At 35.4% G+C, this 18,793-nt stretch overlaps 2 protein-coding genes and 1 long non-coding RNA gene across 5 annotated transcripts; 1 reads left to right on the plus strand and 2 right to left on the minus strand.

The window, feature by feature from the left end:
• The first annotated feature begins 2,189 nt into the window (after positions 1–2,189).
• On the plus strand, positions 2,190–8,240 carry LOC103875209 (golgin candidate 6). 2 transcript variants are annotated; one of them, XM_009153702.3, is made up of 20 exons: positions 2,190–2,414; positions 2,537–2,576; positions 2,944–2,993; positions 3,137–3,264; positions 3,360–3,412; positions 3,829–3,975; positions 4,069–4,142; positions 4,213–4,282; positions 4,426–4,479; positions 4,565–4,660; positions 4,906–4,956; positions 5,039–5,125; positions 5,223–5,336; positions 5,425–5,496; positions 5,776–5,961; positions 6,061–6,164; positions 6,276–6,324; positions 6,400–6,465; positions 6,563–7,330; positions 7,440–8,240. In XM_009153702.3, the coding sequence occupies exons 2-20, from the start codon at positions 2,553–2,555 to the stop codon at positions 8,004–8,006; spliced, it is 2,760 nt and encodes a 919-aa protein (XP_009151950.1). In that variant the 5' UTR covers positions 2,190–2,414; positions 2,537–2,552; the 3' UTR covers positions 8,007–8,240. The 2 variants fall into 2 exon arrangements, with proteins under 2 accessions (XP_009151950.1, XP_033129840.1); XM_033273949.1 differs by having other exon boundaries at positions 2,191–2,416; positions 6,276–6,465.
• LOC103875210 lies at positions 8,124–9,180 on the minus strand. 2 transcript variants are annotated; one of them, XM_009153704.3, is made up of 3 exons: positions 8,652–9,180; positions 8,368–8,537; positions 8,124–8,151 (listed from the first exon to the last, which is right to left on the minus strand). In XM_009153704.3, exons 1-2 carry the CDS (start codon positions 9,036–9,038, stop codon positions 8,379–8,381), a joined length of 546 nt encoding a protein of 181 aa, XP_009151952.1. In that variant the 5' UTR covers positions 9,039–9,180; the 3' UTR covers positions 8,124–8,151; positions 8,368–8,378. The 2 variants fall into 2 exon arrangements, with proteins under 2 accessions (XP_009151952.1, XP_009151951.1); XM_009153703.3 differs by lacking the exon at positions 8,124–8,151 and having other exon boundaries at positions 8,221–8,537; positions 8,652–9,177.
• Positions 9,181–14,265: 5,085 nt separating this feature from the next.
• Positions 14,266–16,653, minus strand: LOC103875211. Its single transcript, XR_634350.3, has 2 exons — positions 14,595–16,653; positions 14,266–14,481 (listed from the first exon to the last, which is right to left on the minus strand). It is a non-coding gene; the product is annotated as an uncharacterized LOC103875211 (long non-coding RNA).
• Positions 16,654–18,793: the final 2,140 nt, after the last annotated feature.

The raw sequence follows: 18,793 nt of genomic DNA on the forward strand, positions 1-18,793 counted from the left end.
TAAATGGAGAGTTAGCGGGCTATTTTCAGAGTAAGAGGGGTCTGCGGCAAGGGTGTTCGCTCTCTCCTTACTTATTTGTTCTTTGTATGAATGTGCTTTCCCATAAGATTGACAAAGCTGCAAGAGACAAGAAGTTTCAATTCCATCCAAGGTGCAAAACATTATCTCTCACTCATCTCTGCTTTGCAGATGACTTGATGATTTTTGTGGAGGGCACAAAGGAGTCTGTAGTGGGAGCTTTATCAGTATTTGATGAGTTTGCTATTTGGTCAGGATTGAGTATCAGTATAGAGAAATCTACAGTCTATATGGCGGGTGTGTCTAGTGATGAAAGAAGTAGAATTTTGCAGGACATCCCCTTCGCTGAAGGAAATCTACCTGTTCGTTACCTTGGTCTCCCTCTCATGACCAAGGTAATGAGGAAGCAGGACTACATTCCATTGGTTGAAAAAATAAGAAGCAAGATAAGCACGTGGACTTGTAGGTTCCTATCGTTTGCGGGTCGTCTTCAACTGATAAGATCGGTACTGATGAGTATTGTGAATTTTTGGGCCACAGTCTTTAGACTCCCGAGTAAGTGTTTAAAGGAGGTAGAGCAACTCTGTTCTGCTTTTCTTTGGTCTGGCCCAGAACTCAAGTCTACGGGTGCGAAAGTGGCTTGGGTAGATATCTGTAAGTTGAGAAGTGAAGGAGGTCTGGAAATACGTAATCTTAAGGAGGTTAATCTGGTGTATGGTTTGAAATTAATCTGGAGAATGATCTCAGAGGATTCGCTTTGGGGTCGATGGATAAAAGATAATCTTTTGAAAGGGAAAAGCTTCTGGCAAGTGAAAGGAAATTCTCAGAATGGTTCTTGGATGTGGAGGAAAATGCTCAAATTAAGGGAGTTGGCAAAGACTTTTCACAGGAAAGATGTAGGGAATGGAAGGCATATCTCATACTGGTATGATCACTGGTCGAGTCATGGAGTCTTAATTGATAGACTGGGTGATAGAGGCATAATTGATATGGGAATTAGAAGAGAGGCTACATTGGAGGAAGCTGCAGTTACTACTCGTCGAAGGAGAAGGCATAGAAGTGTGGAGTTGAATGATATGGAGGTGGAGCTTGAGAATATAAAAGGAAAAATTAGTAGTAATAAGAAGGATGTGTCTCTTTGGAGAAGGAAGTCTGGGTTCAAACCGAAGTTCTCTACCCAGGAGACGTGGTTACTAACACGTGAATCCAAACCTGTTTGTGCTTGGGCTAAAGGTATTTGGTTCTCACATGCCAATCAAAAATTTACTTTTATGAGCTGGCTTGCAATTCTGGATAGATTATCTACTCTGGACAGAGTCTCAAAATGGAGTCAAGGGATTGATACAACGTGTGTTCTGTGTAAAGGAGCTGCAGAAACTAGAAATCATTTGTTCTATGAGTGTTCATTCACAGAACAAATTTGGGAACATCTCACCAAAGGTATCTTGGGGATCTCTTACACAAGAGTCTGGTCTGAGATTGTCGCATTGATTTCAGAGGGTTCTCGAGAGAAGAATAGTTTGTTCTGTATTCGCTATGCTTTGCAGGCTAGTATTCATACTATATGGAGAGAAAGAAATAGGATCAGACATGGTGAGAAGCCACTACCATTATCGAAGTTGAAGAAGTTTATTGACAAAGGAGTGCGCAACAAGCTAAGTCTGATGAGATCTAAAGGAGTAAAGGGAAGAGAAACAATTCTTCAGTTTTGGTTTGAAACTAGAATGTAAATAACAATAGAAAGGATGGTGTAGTTTGTGTTATAGCAACTTAAGTTGTAACAAGGTTTTTTTTGATGAATAAAATTTAGCATTCATTCAAAAAAAAAAAAAAAAAAATGTTGATAATCAATTCACAAGAATGCCAAATGACTAATTAAAAAAAAGTTAAATTCAATAAAATAGGATAATGAAAGCAACCAGAAACAATATTCACTAGTAATAAATAACATCATTACTCTATAATTAGTTTAAATCTAATCCATCACTCCATTATCATCTAACCGAAATAGATATTTATCTTATGTGCTAGGCAGCTAGCTAAATTGAGGTAGTTGAACAATAGAAACATAAAGCCCATCGGAGTAAAATAGGCCCATATTTGAGCATCCTCTAATCTATATGGTCCACATGGCTCGATTAGGAGGTAGAATCCGGTGCGGGCGGGAGTACAATACATCATCTACCCCCTCTTCCCCCAATTATAGAGAAAATTAAATCTCAAATCGCGACGATCGGACGGTTTATTAGTTTTCTGACTTTGCTTGAACAGATCGGTCAGGTGAAACGAGAAGGAACCTGAGAGAGAGAGAGGGAGAGAGAGAGATCTGTTGCTGTTTCACTAACTGGGAGGATTCATCTTCCTTTTGTCTGATCCTGTCCGTACGACCATAGCCTGTAAGCTGTCCGAAACTCGTCCATTGTCAGTTTCTAGGGTTTTGTAGTCTGCTTTCCCCATTACTCTGCATTATTGCTGCTTTTTTTTTTTTTTGGAAATTTCTGAAATTTTGTTGTTTCAGGTGATTAATCGAGATAATGGATTTGGCATCGCGTTATAAGGTGATTGTTTTCCAATATTTGATTGTGTTGTTTAGTTTCGAGTTTCTTTCAGCTGTTCAAATATCGGGTGAATCTGATCGATGTTGAATGCATGTTTTCACATTGGCTTCTTCTGGTTCTGGGTTTTGCTAATTGCGGTAGACTTCTAGAGGAGTCTGTTTTTTGCATTGGCTCTGTGTCAATTTGGATAAGGTTTTGGTGGGGGAGAGTGATTGTTACTAGTGTGAATTAATTACGAAGGTGGCAAGAGAGCTTCTTACCATCTTCTTGTTCTTGACTTGTTTTATGCTACTTTAAAAAGCAGCGTCACTGTTTTTTATTTTTGGGTGTTTATGCTTGTTTTTAACTTGTTTGAGCTGTTGTACAGGGGGTTGTTGGGCTTGTTTTTGGAGACAATCCATCTTCTAATGAAGACAGGTACGTTTTATTCTCTATTATATACTACGAGTAGGGAGAATACAACAAATTCTTTTATTTCAGTGCGGGAGTCATCTGTAGCATGGCTTGTCTGTATTGTCAAATTGTTTTGAATGGGGATTTGATTTTTTTATTTGGTGTAGTTACATTCAACGCCTGCTGGATCGCATTAGTAATGGTACCTTGCCTGACGATAGGAGAAATGCTATTGTAGAACTTCAATCTGTTGTTGCTGAAAGTAATGCTGCTCAGTTAGCTTTCGGGGCATCCGGTAAGTGTCTTTCCTTTTTTTGTTTTTGCTGAATATGCGTCTGACTGATTGTGAGCTCAAATCTAGAATTACAAATTGACATGCTGTAATTTCAGGATTTCCTGTGATAGTAGGCATCCTAAAGGACCAACGGGATGATGTTGAAATGGTACTGCATCTTCCTTTTCAATCTGTCTTTTGTTTCTTGCTTAGGCTGTGCAGATTGCTGTTTGTCCTTATTTCATTACGGACCCTCTTTCCTTCACTTTATGGAAAATGTGGCAATATTGGTTGGAGCACAGTTTGAAAAATACTGATTTTTTTTTTGCTTTCTCAAAAAGTAGTTTTGGGAGAGTAGAATAGCGTAGGTCCATCAGTCCAGGAGAAAAATCAATAGGAAAGGAGGTGGAAACAAGGAAACGTTTTAAAGATTTCATTATGTTAGCATGAGTCTTTACTATGAAATTTTCACTTGTATATGTCTTTTTCTTTTTCTGTGGGACTATCCAGAGTTTGTTATCGAACTTCTTGTTGATCTGACTGTGCTATGCCATGCTTTAACTTACTGTTTTGTTGTCTATCCAGGTTCGAGGTGCCTTAGAAACTCTTCTTGGCGCTCTGACGCCAATCGATCATGCAAGGGCACAGAAAACTGAAGCTCATGCAGCTCTTATGAATTCCGATTTGCTCTCCCGTGAAGCTGAAAATATCACTCTTCTTTTGAGTTTGCTGGTTCGAGTTACTCCATATTTTTGAAAAATATATTTCTGTTTTGTTAATTTTCTTATGCGTGCGTATGGTTTGTTGCCCTTGGTGGTATGGCAGGAGGAAGAAGATTTTTATGTTCGATACTACACTCTTCAGATTTTGACAGCTCTTCTTATGAATTCTCAAAACAGGTACATATCCTTTCTGTGTGCCATCTCTCTATCTTTATGCTGTATATACTTCTCCTGACTCTCTCTTCAGGTTGCAGGAAGCTATTCTGACCACTCCGCGTGGCATAACTCGACTCATGGATATGCTAATGGATAGGGAGGTAACAGTTAACTCTATCTTGCATATATTTAATGTTGGTGTTGGTTAGTGTATATTTATCCTTCAACTACCCTCAAAATAGGAGGTTGTGGGATGGTAAATATCATAATTTGTGAACTTAATTTTGTGGTGTTTTCCTTGCAGGTTATCCGGAACGAGGCTTTGTTACTTCTTACGCACTTGACGCGTGAGGCAGAGGTGAGATCACCAGCTTATATTTGTAATTGTTTCTTTCTGGTGCTTTGGGTTGAAGTAGCCATTAAATCTGATTAACTACTTGTAGGAGATCCAAAAAATTGTTGTCTTTGAAGGTGCATTTGAAAAGATCTTTAGCATCATCAAGGAGGAAGGGGGTTCAGATGGCGATGTGGTTGTACAGGTGACCAGTATCTCTTTTTAAATATATTATAGCACTTTTATTCTGTCAAGATTTTGGCATTTGAAACGAAAAAAACGAAGCTCTTTCTCTGATTTTGGACTAAACTTTATTGGCACTTGTACTTCCATATGTTGTCTTCCTGAACTTTTTTTGCTAGCATTTCTAATGCATTAGGATTGCCTGCGTATTCGCAAGTTCAAATTCCTTGTCCAAGCATTTGAACTAATAATGTTCTTTCTTTACAGGACTGTCTGGAGTTGCTGAACAATCTTCTTCGCAGCAGTTCATCAAACCAGGTCTCGAAACACTGTTTCTGTTCTTAATTTTTCTGATTCCTTTATTAGGTCTGCACATAGGCTTATATTTGACACTGTACAGATACTACTAAGGGAGACCATGGGTTTTGAACCGATCATTTCAGTTCTAAAACTTCGAGGGATCACATATAAATTCACCCAGCAAAAGGTTAGATTATCGAGTGATTCTCCCATTTTTGATTGATTCTACTAGCTCGTGCAAATTCGTTAATCTTTGTCCTTTTGAATGAACAAAATCCCAGTAGACTGTTAATCTACTTAGTGCACTGGAGACAATCAATATGCTGATCATGGGAGGTGCAGATTCGGACCCTGGCAAAGATTCAAACAAGCTGGCAAATAGAACGGTTTTAGTTCAGGTTTGTTTAGATATACAAATGTTGTGGTTCCTCATTCTTGACCGAATCAAATATGTTTCTTATCATATCGTATTTGGTACATTAACAGAAAAAACTGCTAGATTACCTACTGATGTTGGGTGTTGAAAGCCAATGGGCGCCTGTTGCTGTTCGCTGCATGGTAAGGGATCTTCTTTAGTCAAATTCTCTGTCCTTTCTTGTTATTATTCCAATTCCGTTCTCTATCAAAAGTTATTTTGATTATTGCAATGACGATAAATTATAGAATTTTACTGTTGAACCTTGTTTTGTAATAACATCAATGTGATCGTTAATGTATTATCAAGGGAACTGCTGAGCAGTTGGCTGAAGTCCAAGTTTTCTCATAGCTGTTTATTTTCTTGTTACAGTAAGCTTAAGTTTCTAATAGGTCTTTTACTTTGTGATACTTTGCTGCTAGACATTTAAATGCATTGGAGATCTGGTTGATGGACATCCCAAGAACCGTGATATCCTTGCTAGCAAAGTTCTTGGTGAAGACCGGCAAGTAGAACCTGCTCTCAATTCTATTCTCCGGATCATCTTACAGACATCTAGTATTCAAGAGTTCGTTGCAGCTGATTATGTTTTCAAGACCTTCTGTGAGGTTTGGAACTTTTGTGTTATATATTCTTATTTCATAGTCTAGTGTGAGCTTGCAGATTATTATCATTATTTCATAATCATATTCTCTAAACGATTTCAGAAAAATCGGGAGGGTCAGACAATGCTAGCTTCGACTTTAATACCCCAACCACATCCAAGAACCAGAGATCCTCTAGAAGATGATGTTAACATGTCATTTGGAAGGTGTCAGCTTCTTTTCTTTTTTTTCTTGCAGCTTTCACAGTTTTACTCTCATTGCAATTTTAAGTTAATTCTCTTGTATCAAAACTTATTGGAAGTTTATATTCATGTCAGTATGTTATTACGAGGCATTTGTTCTGGCGAAACAGATGGTGATCTTGAGGTAAACTTTCTTGTCTCTCTGTTGAATATTATTTTGTGCGTGTCTTCCGTAACTGAATCTATTTATTTGAAACAGACATGTTGCAGAGCTGCGAGCATTCTTTCTCATGTTTTGAAGGACAACATTCAGTGCAAGGAAAAGGTAATGATTCCATCCCACCATAGTTTTATACTTTAGATTCTTCTGCACATCGAACTTTTTGTCCCTCCGTTGGCTAACTATCTCGGTAACCCAACAGGCTTTGAAAATAGTACTTGAATCACATGTACCTTCCATGGGAACTCCAGAGACTCTCTTTCAGAGGATCGTCAGATACCTGGCGGTTGCTTCTTCCATGAAAAGCAAAGATAAATCAAGCACAATGGGGAAATCATACATTCAACAGATCATTTTAAAACTGCTCGTCACATGGACCGTTGATTGCCCAGCTGCAGTTCAGTGCTTTTTAGATTCACGCCACCACCTAACGTATCTACTCGAGCTGGTAGCAAACCCGGCTGCAACAGTTTGCATAAGGGGCTTGGCGTCTATTCTACTGGGAGAATGCGTCATCTACAATAAATCAAATGAGAATGGCAAAGACGCTTTTGCTGTAGTTGATGCTGTGAGCCAGAAGATGGGTCTCACAACATACTTCTCGAAGTTCGAAGAGATGCAGAGCAGCTTCATCTTCTCTTCCTCCGAGGCACCTCGAGAGGGTCATAAACCGTTGACAAGAACAGCCACGCCCAGTGAAGCTGAGATTGAGGATGCGGACACGGCGAAGGCGATGGATAAAGGGAATGAGGATCACCCGATGCTCATATCGTTGTTTGATCCTAGCTTCACAGGCTTAGTGAAGAGCCTTGAAGGTAAGATTAGAGAGAGAATCGTGGACGTGTACAGCCGGCCGAAGAGCGAGGTGGCTGTAGTACCGGCGGATTTGGAGCAGAGGAGCGGTGAAAATGAGAAAGCCTACATTAACCGCTTGAAAGCCTTTATAGAGAAACAGTGCTCGGAGATTCAGGTATAGGCTTCTTGCCTAACTCGTCTTATGCAATTTAGTTGTTTCATATATATATGGTTGTGCCTAAAAAGAGCTTATTGTCGTTGTGACTTCTGTGTTTTTTTTCCAGAATCTTCTTGCTCGGAACGCTGCTTTGGCAGAAGACCTAGCCAGCTCTGGGAGGAATGAGGAATCTCAAGGATCAGTGCAAAGATCCAGTTCAGTAATGGAGAAGGTTCAGATGGAAAGCATCAGGCGAGAACTCCAAGAAACGTCTCAGCGTCTAGAGACAGTTAAAGCCGAGAAAGCTAAGTTGGAGTCCGAGGCATCAGATTACAAGAACATGGCTGCGAAACTCGAGTCAGACCTAAAAGGACTGTCGGACGCATACAACAGTTTAGAACAAGCGAACTACCATCTCGAGAAGGAGGTGAAATCTTTGAAAGGAGGGGAAGATCCGATGGAGTTTCCTGATATAGAAGCGATTAAGGAGGAAGTGAGAAAGGAAGCTCAGAAAGAGAGCGAAGACGAGTTGAACGACTTGTTAGTATGTTTGGGGCAAGAGGAGAGCAAAGTGGAGAAGCTAACGGCGAAACTGATGGAGTTAGGAGTTGATGTTGATAAGCTTTTGGAGGATATTGGGGACGAGTCAGAAGCTCAAGGGGAATCTGATGCAGAAGAAGACGACGACCATTAAACTCCTCCTCTCGTCAGGTATTCATAAAAACAAAAGACTCAGGTTGTTTCTGCGTATCTGTCTCTACATGGAACTATGTACAGTCTTGTTGCTTAATCTTTTTAAATTATCATCTAAACTCCCAACTTGTTAGACTGTTTGAAACCTGTTACATTTCCACAATGCTCCAGTTTACGTATGCAGATTCGTACACATTTGAACAATGAAGTCAGTGTTGATTTCAAAGTTATTCAAGCTGTTTTGGTGTTTCACATTTTGAGAAAAACAACACTAAGTACATTGTTCAAGCTATAAGACAAGACAGGACATATGCTACAACTCGAAAACAAGACAAGAATGTACAGAAAGAGAAGTAGAATACATGGTTTGGTTTTAATCAGCAGCACAAAGAGACGCCATAAGACTCCTTGGTGAGCTCCAAACGGCAAGATCAAACAATGACTCTTGTTCTTCTTGTTCAACTCTACATATGTTTTCTGCGACTTCGCAGAGATTTGAGACATCGTTGACGATCGCTCCTTGTGCTTCTGCCTGCACAAGTCCATCACCAACAACATTCTTCATCAAATATACAAAACACGCATATAACCATTTCAAGACAGATCTAATTTCTAATCAAATGGGTAAAATTCAAACCCTAATTACCATAGCAAGAAGTTCGTCGAGCATAGACGACGCCGTTTCGGGAGCTTCTTCTCCGCCGTGCTCTGAATCTCGAGACGACGTCGTTTCGCTCGCGTTTAACCTCTCTTCCCGCCGCTCCGCCGTTTGAAATCGAGCAGCCTTCTCTTGCATAGCACTGAAGCTGTTCGACAAAATGTCCCACCGCTCCATCTCTCTCTGGTACTTTCTTTTGAGCTTCACCAGTGTCCTCTTCTTCCGCATCCTTCGATTCCTCTCCTCCACCGCCGGATCCAACTCCGGTTCCACCGGTTTGGATGCTTCTCCGGAGTCGGAGATACGGCTTCGCTTCACTCGCTTGAACACGAAGCCTTCCTCGTTGCGAAGCTCCCAATCTTCGTATCCGTCCATCGCAGTGGGTTTCGACGGAGTTGCTGGGACGACCCGCCGCAAAATACACCGGATGGAGCGGGGGGGAGCGATTTGAATTTGAGCTCGAATTTAAAATTGGATTTGTTCCAGAAGATCCGCAAATAGAAAGATTTGACAGCTCAGTCGAGATATCATTTAAGTACGTTTGGGCCTTTTGGTAAACATATAAGGCCCAATCTGATGTTAGACTAAAAATACATTGACGGCCCATGATCAAGTCTATTAAATTGGTTGTGCAGATGTGGTTGATTGTATTTCAAATGATGCAAGTTTGATAATTATATGAGTTTTAAGATAATTATATCATATTATATATGAAATTTCTTTTGTTTCAAGAGCATAAAAACATGACAGATCTAACCTGTTGTAAGAACTACGTACAAAGATGCCAGATACATGCATAGGCGCATTCTCATAGTCGGTTAAAGAATATTGTTTTTCTTTATTCAACCCGTACCAATGGAAATTTCGATCCGATTACAAAATCCAATTTGAACAAAATTTCTCAAATCAATCAATTACGCTTTTAACTTCGCTCATCTATAAACACACAAGTTTCGCTAGTCAGTTTTTAAATGCTTAGGAATCGATTGTCTGTTCTCAATGTTCTCAACCATCAACAAGGACCATTGAAAAATAAGGTTCGCCTCGTTGCTTCAAAAGCCGAGACTTTACATATTGTCTTCGGTAGAGCTACCTCCCGATGAACTTAACTTGTAACCGTAACGTTCGATGAAGTGCTAAAGGAACAATAAAGGCTGATGTTAAAGTTACTCTTATCAGACTGGGGATATATTGAACCAATCAAACTTTGTTGTGAGAGTTATTTCTTAAATATCAATAGGAATCATCTTCACACATAGTAACCGCAATATATCCAGTTTTCTCACATTCGGATGGTCTTGGTCGTATCCAAGTCCGTCTAACAACAAAATAGGTTTTGAGATAAAAGAAAGTTGAGATTCATTTTTTCAAATAAATAATAATTTAAAAAATTACAATAGATCCTGAGTAAATCCATTCCATCATATGCACAGATTCGGATATGGTTGTATTGACAATAGATTAATTATCACGCTAGAAGCTTGTGGTAGAGTTTCTGTGATTACCATGGATGATCAATTATCGAAGATAACTCTGAAAATTTTAGCGTCCTGTGTAATATTCTTGTCCACTAGGGCTGGGCAAAAAAACCGAACCCGAAAATCTGAACCGAATCCGATCCGATAAAAATGAATCTGAACCGATCCGAACCCGACATAAATACCGAATGGATCCTGTTTTTTGGTATTTTGGGTTATGGGTATTATCCGAACCGAACCCGGACCTAAATGGATATCCGATAGAACCCGAAACATTTAAAATCACAAAAAAAAATTCTACCAAATATGATCTTAATTCTTAATATGTATCCAAAATACTTTAAGATATTATTGAACTTCTAAAATAATTATCTGTTACATGAAGGTTGATGGTGGAATGTGGCGGTTGATGTCTGAAGTTTTTAGATTTTGGTTTTGTTTGTATTGAATAATGTTTCTCATTTCATGAGCACTTATTTTTTGTTTTATGATTTCATTTATATGGTTTTCTTTCTATCACTAACTATGTTTATCTTTCGCTTGATTTTGAATGATCATGTTTGATGTTTTTTCTTATTTTTGAATCGATTTTACTTATGTTTTGGCTTTTAAAATATGTACAAATCATGTATTTTAAATCCGAAGAACCGATTTCATTTATGTTTTAGTTACAAAATAGGTACAAATCAAGTATTTTTAAACCGAATAACCGATTGGGACCCGAACCCGAAAGTACAATGGGTTATACCGGTTCTTTGAAGATTTACTAACCCCGACCCGAACCCGATAGAACCCGAACCGGTCCCGAACCGAACTTTTATATAACCCGAATGGGGTTGATTTTGATAAATTCAAAAACCCGAAACCCGAATGGATAAAACCGAAACCCGATTGGGACCCCGAATGCCCATGCCTATTGTCCACTTTCAAAATTTAAAGAAAATTTAGATTATGTATTATGCATTGAGATAATTGGCGTGTATGCCTCCACACGCCACCATAATTAGGAGAATACTCTTCATTTTCACCACACGCCACCATAATTAGGAGAATACTCTTCATTTTCACTTTCTGATACTATTTTCCATGCTGATTTTGCCCTTATTCCAACCTCCATCTAGGATAGGTGTGTAAGAGCTTACGTCAGATTAGTTTCTACTAGCAAGTGGTCCTAACAATAGCTTCTCTTTTTATCTTTTCTTTAATAGATAAATATTTTCTTTATTCTTAACCGTTCTAGTGATTTTTCTTTTCTGATTTTTCCTTTTATGTTCGCGGTCAGATTTTTTTCCACTAAATTTCCATTTCATGTCGATTAAAATTTTGTAAACAATGGTTTTTGAGTTTATTTCAGTATGAATTCCATTTTATTAGTTTATGTAAACTCGAAAGAGCAAATTAGGTCAAAGACATAAGAAGAAGATGAAATTAGCTAAGTACCAAAGAGGGAAAAGCTATGCAAACTTGTTACACTGAAACGAACAAGAAAGAAAAAATAACCTTGATCATTGGTGACCTGACTTTCGAGTATTAGGATGCTAGGCTTAATGTCTGATAATAGAGATCTTTTAAGATTTGTTTAAGATTCTACTAGATTTGATAATCTTTTAAAGATTTTTTTTTTAAAACATACAACAAAACAAAAGAAAACAAATACTTTTCGAAAACAATTATCTTCATTTCTCTTTCTATTGTCGTCTTTTTCTTTTCTTATCTCAATAATCTTCATCAAAATTTTCTTCATCTTCCTAATGAATACACAAACCCGAAGAACATATGTTTCACCATCATAATCTTGTCCCAACAAACACAATAATGAATTGAAACCCTATAAATATCAAATCACCAAGCTAGAGCTATCAATCAAAACCTAAGAATGGGAAACAATGGGGAGTGGTGGAATTAACGACAAAGACAAGAAGATAATCTTTTTAGTTAGTTTTAAATAGTTAGTTAGATGGGTAAATATAATAGTAGCCATATAATAATTTTGTTATCCCAGCTACAATATATATTAGTTGGACAATAGTTTTGACAATTTACCTATGTACATTTATTGGTGATTTGGGTTGCATTACATAGATGGCCAAACCCTAAACCCAAAATATTAAATCTTAAACCCAACAACAACACATTGGATACTAAATCATTAATCATAAACCCTTAACATTATAAAATGTTGGGATTGTGAAATCCCATGTCCAACTCTATATTCTCCGATTAGTACGATAATGTCCAATTTGGGCCTTAGGAGGTTGGCCCGCATGGATTTACTTTTGGTTTCTTTCCCAAAAGGCCTCGTACTATTAGAGTTGGACTTCTCTTTATATATTAGACTTTCCTTTGTCTAATATCCGATGTGGGACTTAACTTGTTATCTCACATTCTCCCCCTCAAGCTAAGGACCACATTCATCTCGTATGTTTCCTTCGGCGAATCATCTTCGGCACCACCTTGTACCAGTAATCGCATGGCTTTCTTTTTTAGAATGTTTATCCCACAACACATCACAGGTTCCATGATCTTTTGACGTTTCTGCAACATACCTTCTCTTTCTTCTTCTACCCGTTCTTACTTAAAGGGTATTTTTAGTCTTTTTGCATCTCTTTGTCAAACCGCTCTGATACCAATTGTTGGGATTGTGAAATCCCATGTCCAACTATATATTCTCCGATTAGTACGATATTGTCCACTTTGGGCCTTAGGAGGTTGGCCCGCATGGATTTACTTTTGGTTTCCTTCCCAAAAGGCTTCGTACTATTAGAGTTGGACTTCTCTTTATATATTAAACTTTCCTTTGTCTAATATCCGATGTGGGATTTAACTTATTATCTCACATAAAACGATAAGCAAAACCGCATAGACAATTTCATTAAGCCTGAGACCTGGTAATGGAGAAGAAATATAAGTCAAGTATCAAATGTACAATTTTCCATGTGGATATTTACCACATTTTTTGGATGGCTAAGAAAATTAATGAACAGGTTAATAATAAGATTAGCTATAAGTTATCATACCCCTATACTTTTAGTTTTAACCATAAATTGAACTCATGAATTCCCTACAGTCTATGATATAAGATTGCATGTTAATTTTGTAGTTGGCTCTATAACTTGTTCGATAGCTTGTTAATTGGATAGTTGGACATGTAACTTGTTTGATAGCTTGTCAACGATAATGGAAAATCTAACTTTCAATTATTCAGAATTCACTGTTATGGTACAATAATTTCTCTAACTATCCATGGAATAAAGTTTGTGGTTTTAACAGTTTTGTAAACGGGTAATAATTTAATTATCCAAACACTGCATAAACAATAAATATTGCTTTTAATTGCAATTAGAGAACCCACTCCATTTTTTTAAACATACAACAAAACAAAAAAACAATTATCTTCCTTTCTCTTTCTATTGCCGTCTTCTTCTTTTCTTATCTCAATAATCTTCATCAAATTTTCTTCATCTTCCTAATGAAACATATGTTTCACCATCATAAACTTGTCCCAACAAGCATAATAATGAATTGAAACCCTACAAATATAAAATCACCAAGCTAGAGCTATCAATCAAAACCTAAGAATGGGAAACAATGGGGAGGGGTGGAATTAACGACAAAGACAAGAAGATAATCCTTTTCGTTAGTTTTAAATAGTTAGTTAGATGTGTAAATATAATAGTAGCCAGATAACAATTTTGTTGTCCCAGCTACAATATATATTAGTTGGACAATAGTTTTGACAATTTACCTATGTATATTTATTGGTGATTTGGGTTGCATTACATACATGGCCAAACTCTAAACCCAAAATAATAAATCTTAAACCCAACAACAACACATTAGATACTAAATCATTGATCATAAACCCTTAACACTATAAAACGATAAGCAAAACCGCATAGACAATTTCATTAAGCCTGAAACCTGGTAATGGAGAAGAAATAATAAGATTAGCTATAACTTATCATACCCCTATACTTTATAGTTTTTAACCATAATTGAACCCATGAATTCCCTACAGTCTATGATATAAGATTGCATGTTAATTTTGTAGTTGGCCTTGTAACTTGTTCGATAGCTTGTTAATTGGGTAGTTGGACATGTAACTTGTTTAATAGCTTGTCAACGGTAATAGAAAACCTAACTTTCAATTATTCAGAATTCACTGTTATGGTACAATAATTTTTTTTTTTGAACTAGTAACATTGAATAGTTTTACTGTGAAGTTTGAAGCAGAAGATGATTCGTCTACGGTTCTTGGGAAGTAAGTGCAGATATTCAGACCCAAAGCCAGCTTCATCTTCCTTCATTTTGTTTCCATTCTTTGGATTGATTGAATAAACCTAGCAACAGTAAGAGTAAAAGTGGTGGTGACAAGAGAGAGTTAGGAAGAAGAAGAAGAAGAAAAAGAAGATAAGAGATTAAGTAAAGCTTTGAGATTTGTGATTATTTTTACCTTCGTTTTGGATCTTTGTTATGGATGGTATAGGTATTAAGAAAATGATTTCATCTTACACAAAATTAATTATCTTCTGGAATTTGGAAGCTATTTGCAGATGAAAGAGATTACGAAATAGGAAAGATGAAAGAGGAAGAAAACTGAATATTAATTTTGTAATAGTTGGTAAGTAACGTGATATCAAATATTACCAATTTAACATGAGAAGATTCGACTAATAGTGCATTAGAGTAAATATAGGGGCAGCAGAGTCATAAGTGATTATATACAGTGTCTAAATAGTATCAATTGGTAGATACCTAAATAGACTAAAAAGTTTTGGTAGGACTCCTAATTTCTCAACTCGAAATCTGTCCTCATCAACTTATTTTATGTTTTGATTTTGTCAATCGTGTCATTGATTCAACTCTCGAGGTCGATTTAGTTATTCGTCGTGTCAATGTCGATACTTCCCGAGCCAAGGAATCACAGACACCGTTATGGCGCTCATCCTTGAACTCCTCCGTCAGATGAACTTGTCATAAAATAATTGTATGTAGCAGATACATGCTTTGTTAAATGATACATTGTTTGTCAGCTAAATGATTTGTACCAGTTAATAAATTATGTATCAACTAGCAAACCATGATAACATTATTTATTGGTGGTAACTTTATATATTGGTTGTTATCGATACATGTATCATGCTAACATATAACTTAATATATGTAGTATTTAAATTTTTTAAGTAAATATATTTGTTAATTTAAGAGTTGTATGTTACATTTATAGCACTTCTAAAACTGACAATAGCACATAGGATATTCACATGAATGTTGCCAAACCATAGCCTTCATCAAATAGTGTGTTAACATATAACATTAATATTAACACATAATTTGTAAGTTCAATAGTATTAATGTTTTATCGGATACTCACTGTAAACTAAAAATGGTAAGTTTTATATGACACAATTTGTTTATTGTTATCAATTTATTAATCATACGGTAATTTAGATTATTATTTTAAGAAATATAATATATATTTATATTCTTCAGCAATAGGGTCACTGATAGTGAGTACTAAATTATAATATATTCTAATATTTTAATTGTTGTTTGATACCGCCTATTATTTTGTGTCAAATTGTGTATATAGCCGACATGAAAACCAGAGACAACATATGATGAAGAACTTACCTAGGGCCAAATCTACCTCTTCAAACATTGATCTACTATCCTTTGAGCTGTTTTTCTTGTCAGAGCTAAGGGGTATTTTTATACTCTCAGTGCACAAAAGATACGAAAAAGACCACTTCTTTCAAATCCTGTGTAGTTCTTTAATTTGAGACTATTTCAGGTGCATATAGCTAAATATCTCTTATGCATTCACACATTAACAGAAAAAAAAAACTAGATGGTTGAATGTTTCAGTTTCTCTAAACTTTTGAAAATTTGTGTTCTTTTTCTCACAAATTCTTCATAACAAAATTATATATAATGTTTTAAATTTGTTAATATAGAAATGTAATAAGAAACAAGATATATAGCTCTTTTTTTTGTTAAAGGGTTTAGATATATAGCTCCTAAGAGACGAAAAAACAAAAATCATGCAAAATATTTTTTCTGTGGTTTATTATTTTGACCAAATATTTTGTGATTATCTTGAGAGTACGCATCATCATCGACTCAATGTGAGCTGTCATGACTTTGGCTTCTACCCATCGTTGGTCTGAATTGATACAGTGAAATCAAATCTTTTGAAGATATTGTTCTATGTATAAGATAGCGACTTTCTGTTAAACGAGCATAAATAAGATAAAGTAAACTAGTCGACTAAAATTAGATAAATAAGAGTTATTCTTAGGTTCACCTCCTAGGATGAACCTCTATGTTCACCAACGAATAAGATTTCATTATTTCAAATTTGATATCTTTTAAATAGAAAACAAAATATTATCAAATTATATTATGTTTAAAAAAAAAGTAAAACAAAATAATATTTACAGAAAAACAATTAATTTTTTTTCCAGCAAACACTAAACCCTAAATCCTAATCACTAAACCCTAAATCTTAATCCCTAAACCCTTGGGTAAATCCTAAACCCTTGGGTAAACCCTAAACTCTTGGATAAATCTTAAACTCTAAATAAAAAACACTAAACACTAAAACCCTAAACCCTAAATCCTAAATCCAAAACCCTTTTGTGTTTTAGTGTTTAGTGATATTGATTTAGAGTTTGTGATTTATCCAAGGGTTTAGGGTTTACCCAAGAGTTTAGGATTTAGTATTTAGGGTTTAGGATTATGATTTAGGGTTTAGTGTTTTACCGAAGACGTTAAAATATATTTTTTGTAATTACTATTATTTTTATTTTTTTTTACCTTTTAATTTAAAAAACATAATATAATTTGACAATATTTTGTTTCTTTTTTTAAAAAAATATCAAATATGAAATAACATAATCCTATTGGTTGGTGAACCTCTAAGTTCACCCTAGGGAGTGAACCCAAGAATTAGACGATAAATAAACCCTAAGCCTACCGCTCTTTCTTATAGTTTAATACACGAGTTATTCTTGGGTTCATCCCCTAGGGTGAACCTATAGGTTCACCCAATAAGATTTAGTTATTTCAAATCCAATATCTTTTAAAAAAAGAAACAAAATATTGTCAAAATATATTACGTTTTTAAAATTAAAAAAAAGTATAAATAAATAAAAATAATAATAGTTGCAAAAAAAAAAGTTTCAAAAAAAATTAATACCATAAACAAAACACTAAACTCTAAATCTAAACCCTAAACCCTTTGGTAAACCCTAAACTCTTTGATAAATTTTAAATTCTTGAATTTAAAAAAAAAAATTTTTTAACACAATCAACAAAACACTAAACCCTAATCCTAAACCTTTGTATAAACCCTAAACTCTTGGGTAAACCCTAAACCCTTGGATAAATCCGAAACTCTTGAATCAAATTTTAAACTTTAAGATTTATGATTTATTCAAGAGTTTAGGGTTTACCTAAAGGTTTAGGGTTTAGGGTTTAATATTTGTTGCCAGCGTTAAAAGTACTTTCTAAAAAAAATTCTTTTTTTTGCGATTAAAAAATCTTCTTTTTGTGATTAATACAATTTTTATTTAAAAATATAATATAATTAGATAATATTTTGTTTCCTTTTTGAAAAGATACTCAATCTAAAATGACACAATCCTATTGGTTGATGAACCTACAGGTTCATCTAGGGGGTGAACCCAAGAAAAGTCTTAATACACTCAGAAAAGGTGTGTCTAGTTTGACTTTATTAGGGATAAAAAAATCATCGAAAATTTAAAGAAACTTTAGAACATTTCTATTCTCATTCCATATTTTACTCTAAAATGTAATAAAAAATAAAGTAATGAATAAATAAAAAAATATTACTCTATAAATGAAATAATACTTTTATTTTTTGTTAATTACTCCCTTTTCCATTCCATTATAGAATAAAATTTGAAATAGTGATGTAGATGTCCTAAAATAATATATAAAAAATTATGATCAATCCACTTATCACTAATTAATTTTAAGTTGAAATTCCATGATAAATCCAAATCTAACATGGTATATAGCTCAAATCTTAAACATTCTAAACTTTTTATTAATATAACCTTTTCGGCCGGATATAGTTGTAGTATCAAACAAACTTGAAAATGGTGGGAAAGTTTTTTTAATCACAGACCTTTTTATAGCTGGAAAGTATAACTCTTCGAAGATAACTAATTAATCAGTCACACCTAAAATCTTACACTAGTCAACGCCGGTTCTAGACATAGCGGGATGAAATATTAGCATTGATTTTCAATATTAAGAAAACTATTATACGTAAGCATATGGTTTTCATGTTATCGAACTTTTGTTAAGATTAATTTTAAAATGTTTACGGCCGCTCCGATGCTAGCTAATGAGACACCAATTATCGGTATATTGTTATTTATAAAGTACCCCCATAATTTAGTAGCAAATTATGACACAATTTCGAAACATTTTGCTAAGAAACACGAGATACCTAAGAGACAAGGAAAGCAAAAAATCACGTGCAATATTTGATTAATCTGGAACGTGTACTGTAACGACACTGACTTCTGTCCAAAGTGGTCTGGATTGGTACAATCAAATTTAGCCAAGTGTTCAGATTTTTTTATAGTAACGACGACCTTTATGATTATAAAACATTTA

The sequence above is a fragment of the Brassica rapa genome, chromosome A06 (assembly GCF_000309985.2).
Source record: "Brassica rapa cultivar Chiifu-401-42 chromosome A06, CAAS_Brap_v3.01, whole genome shotgun sequence".
Classification (NCBI taxonomy): domain Eukaryota; kingdom Viridiplantae; phylum Streptophyta; class Magnoliopsida; order Brassicales; family Brassicaceae; genus Brassica; species Brassica rapa.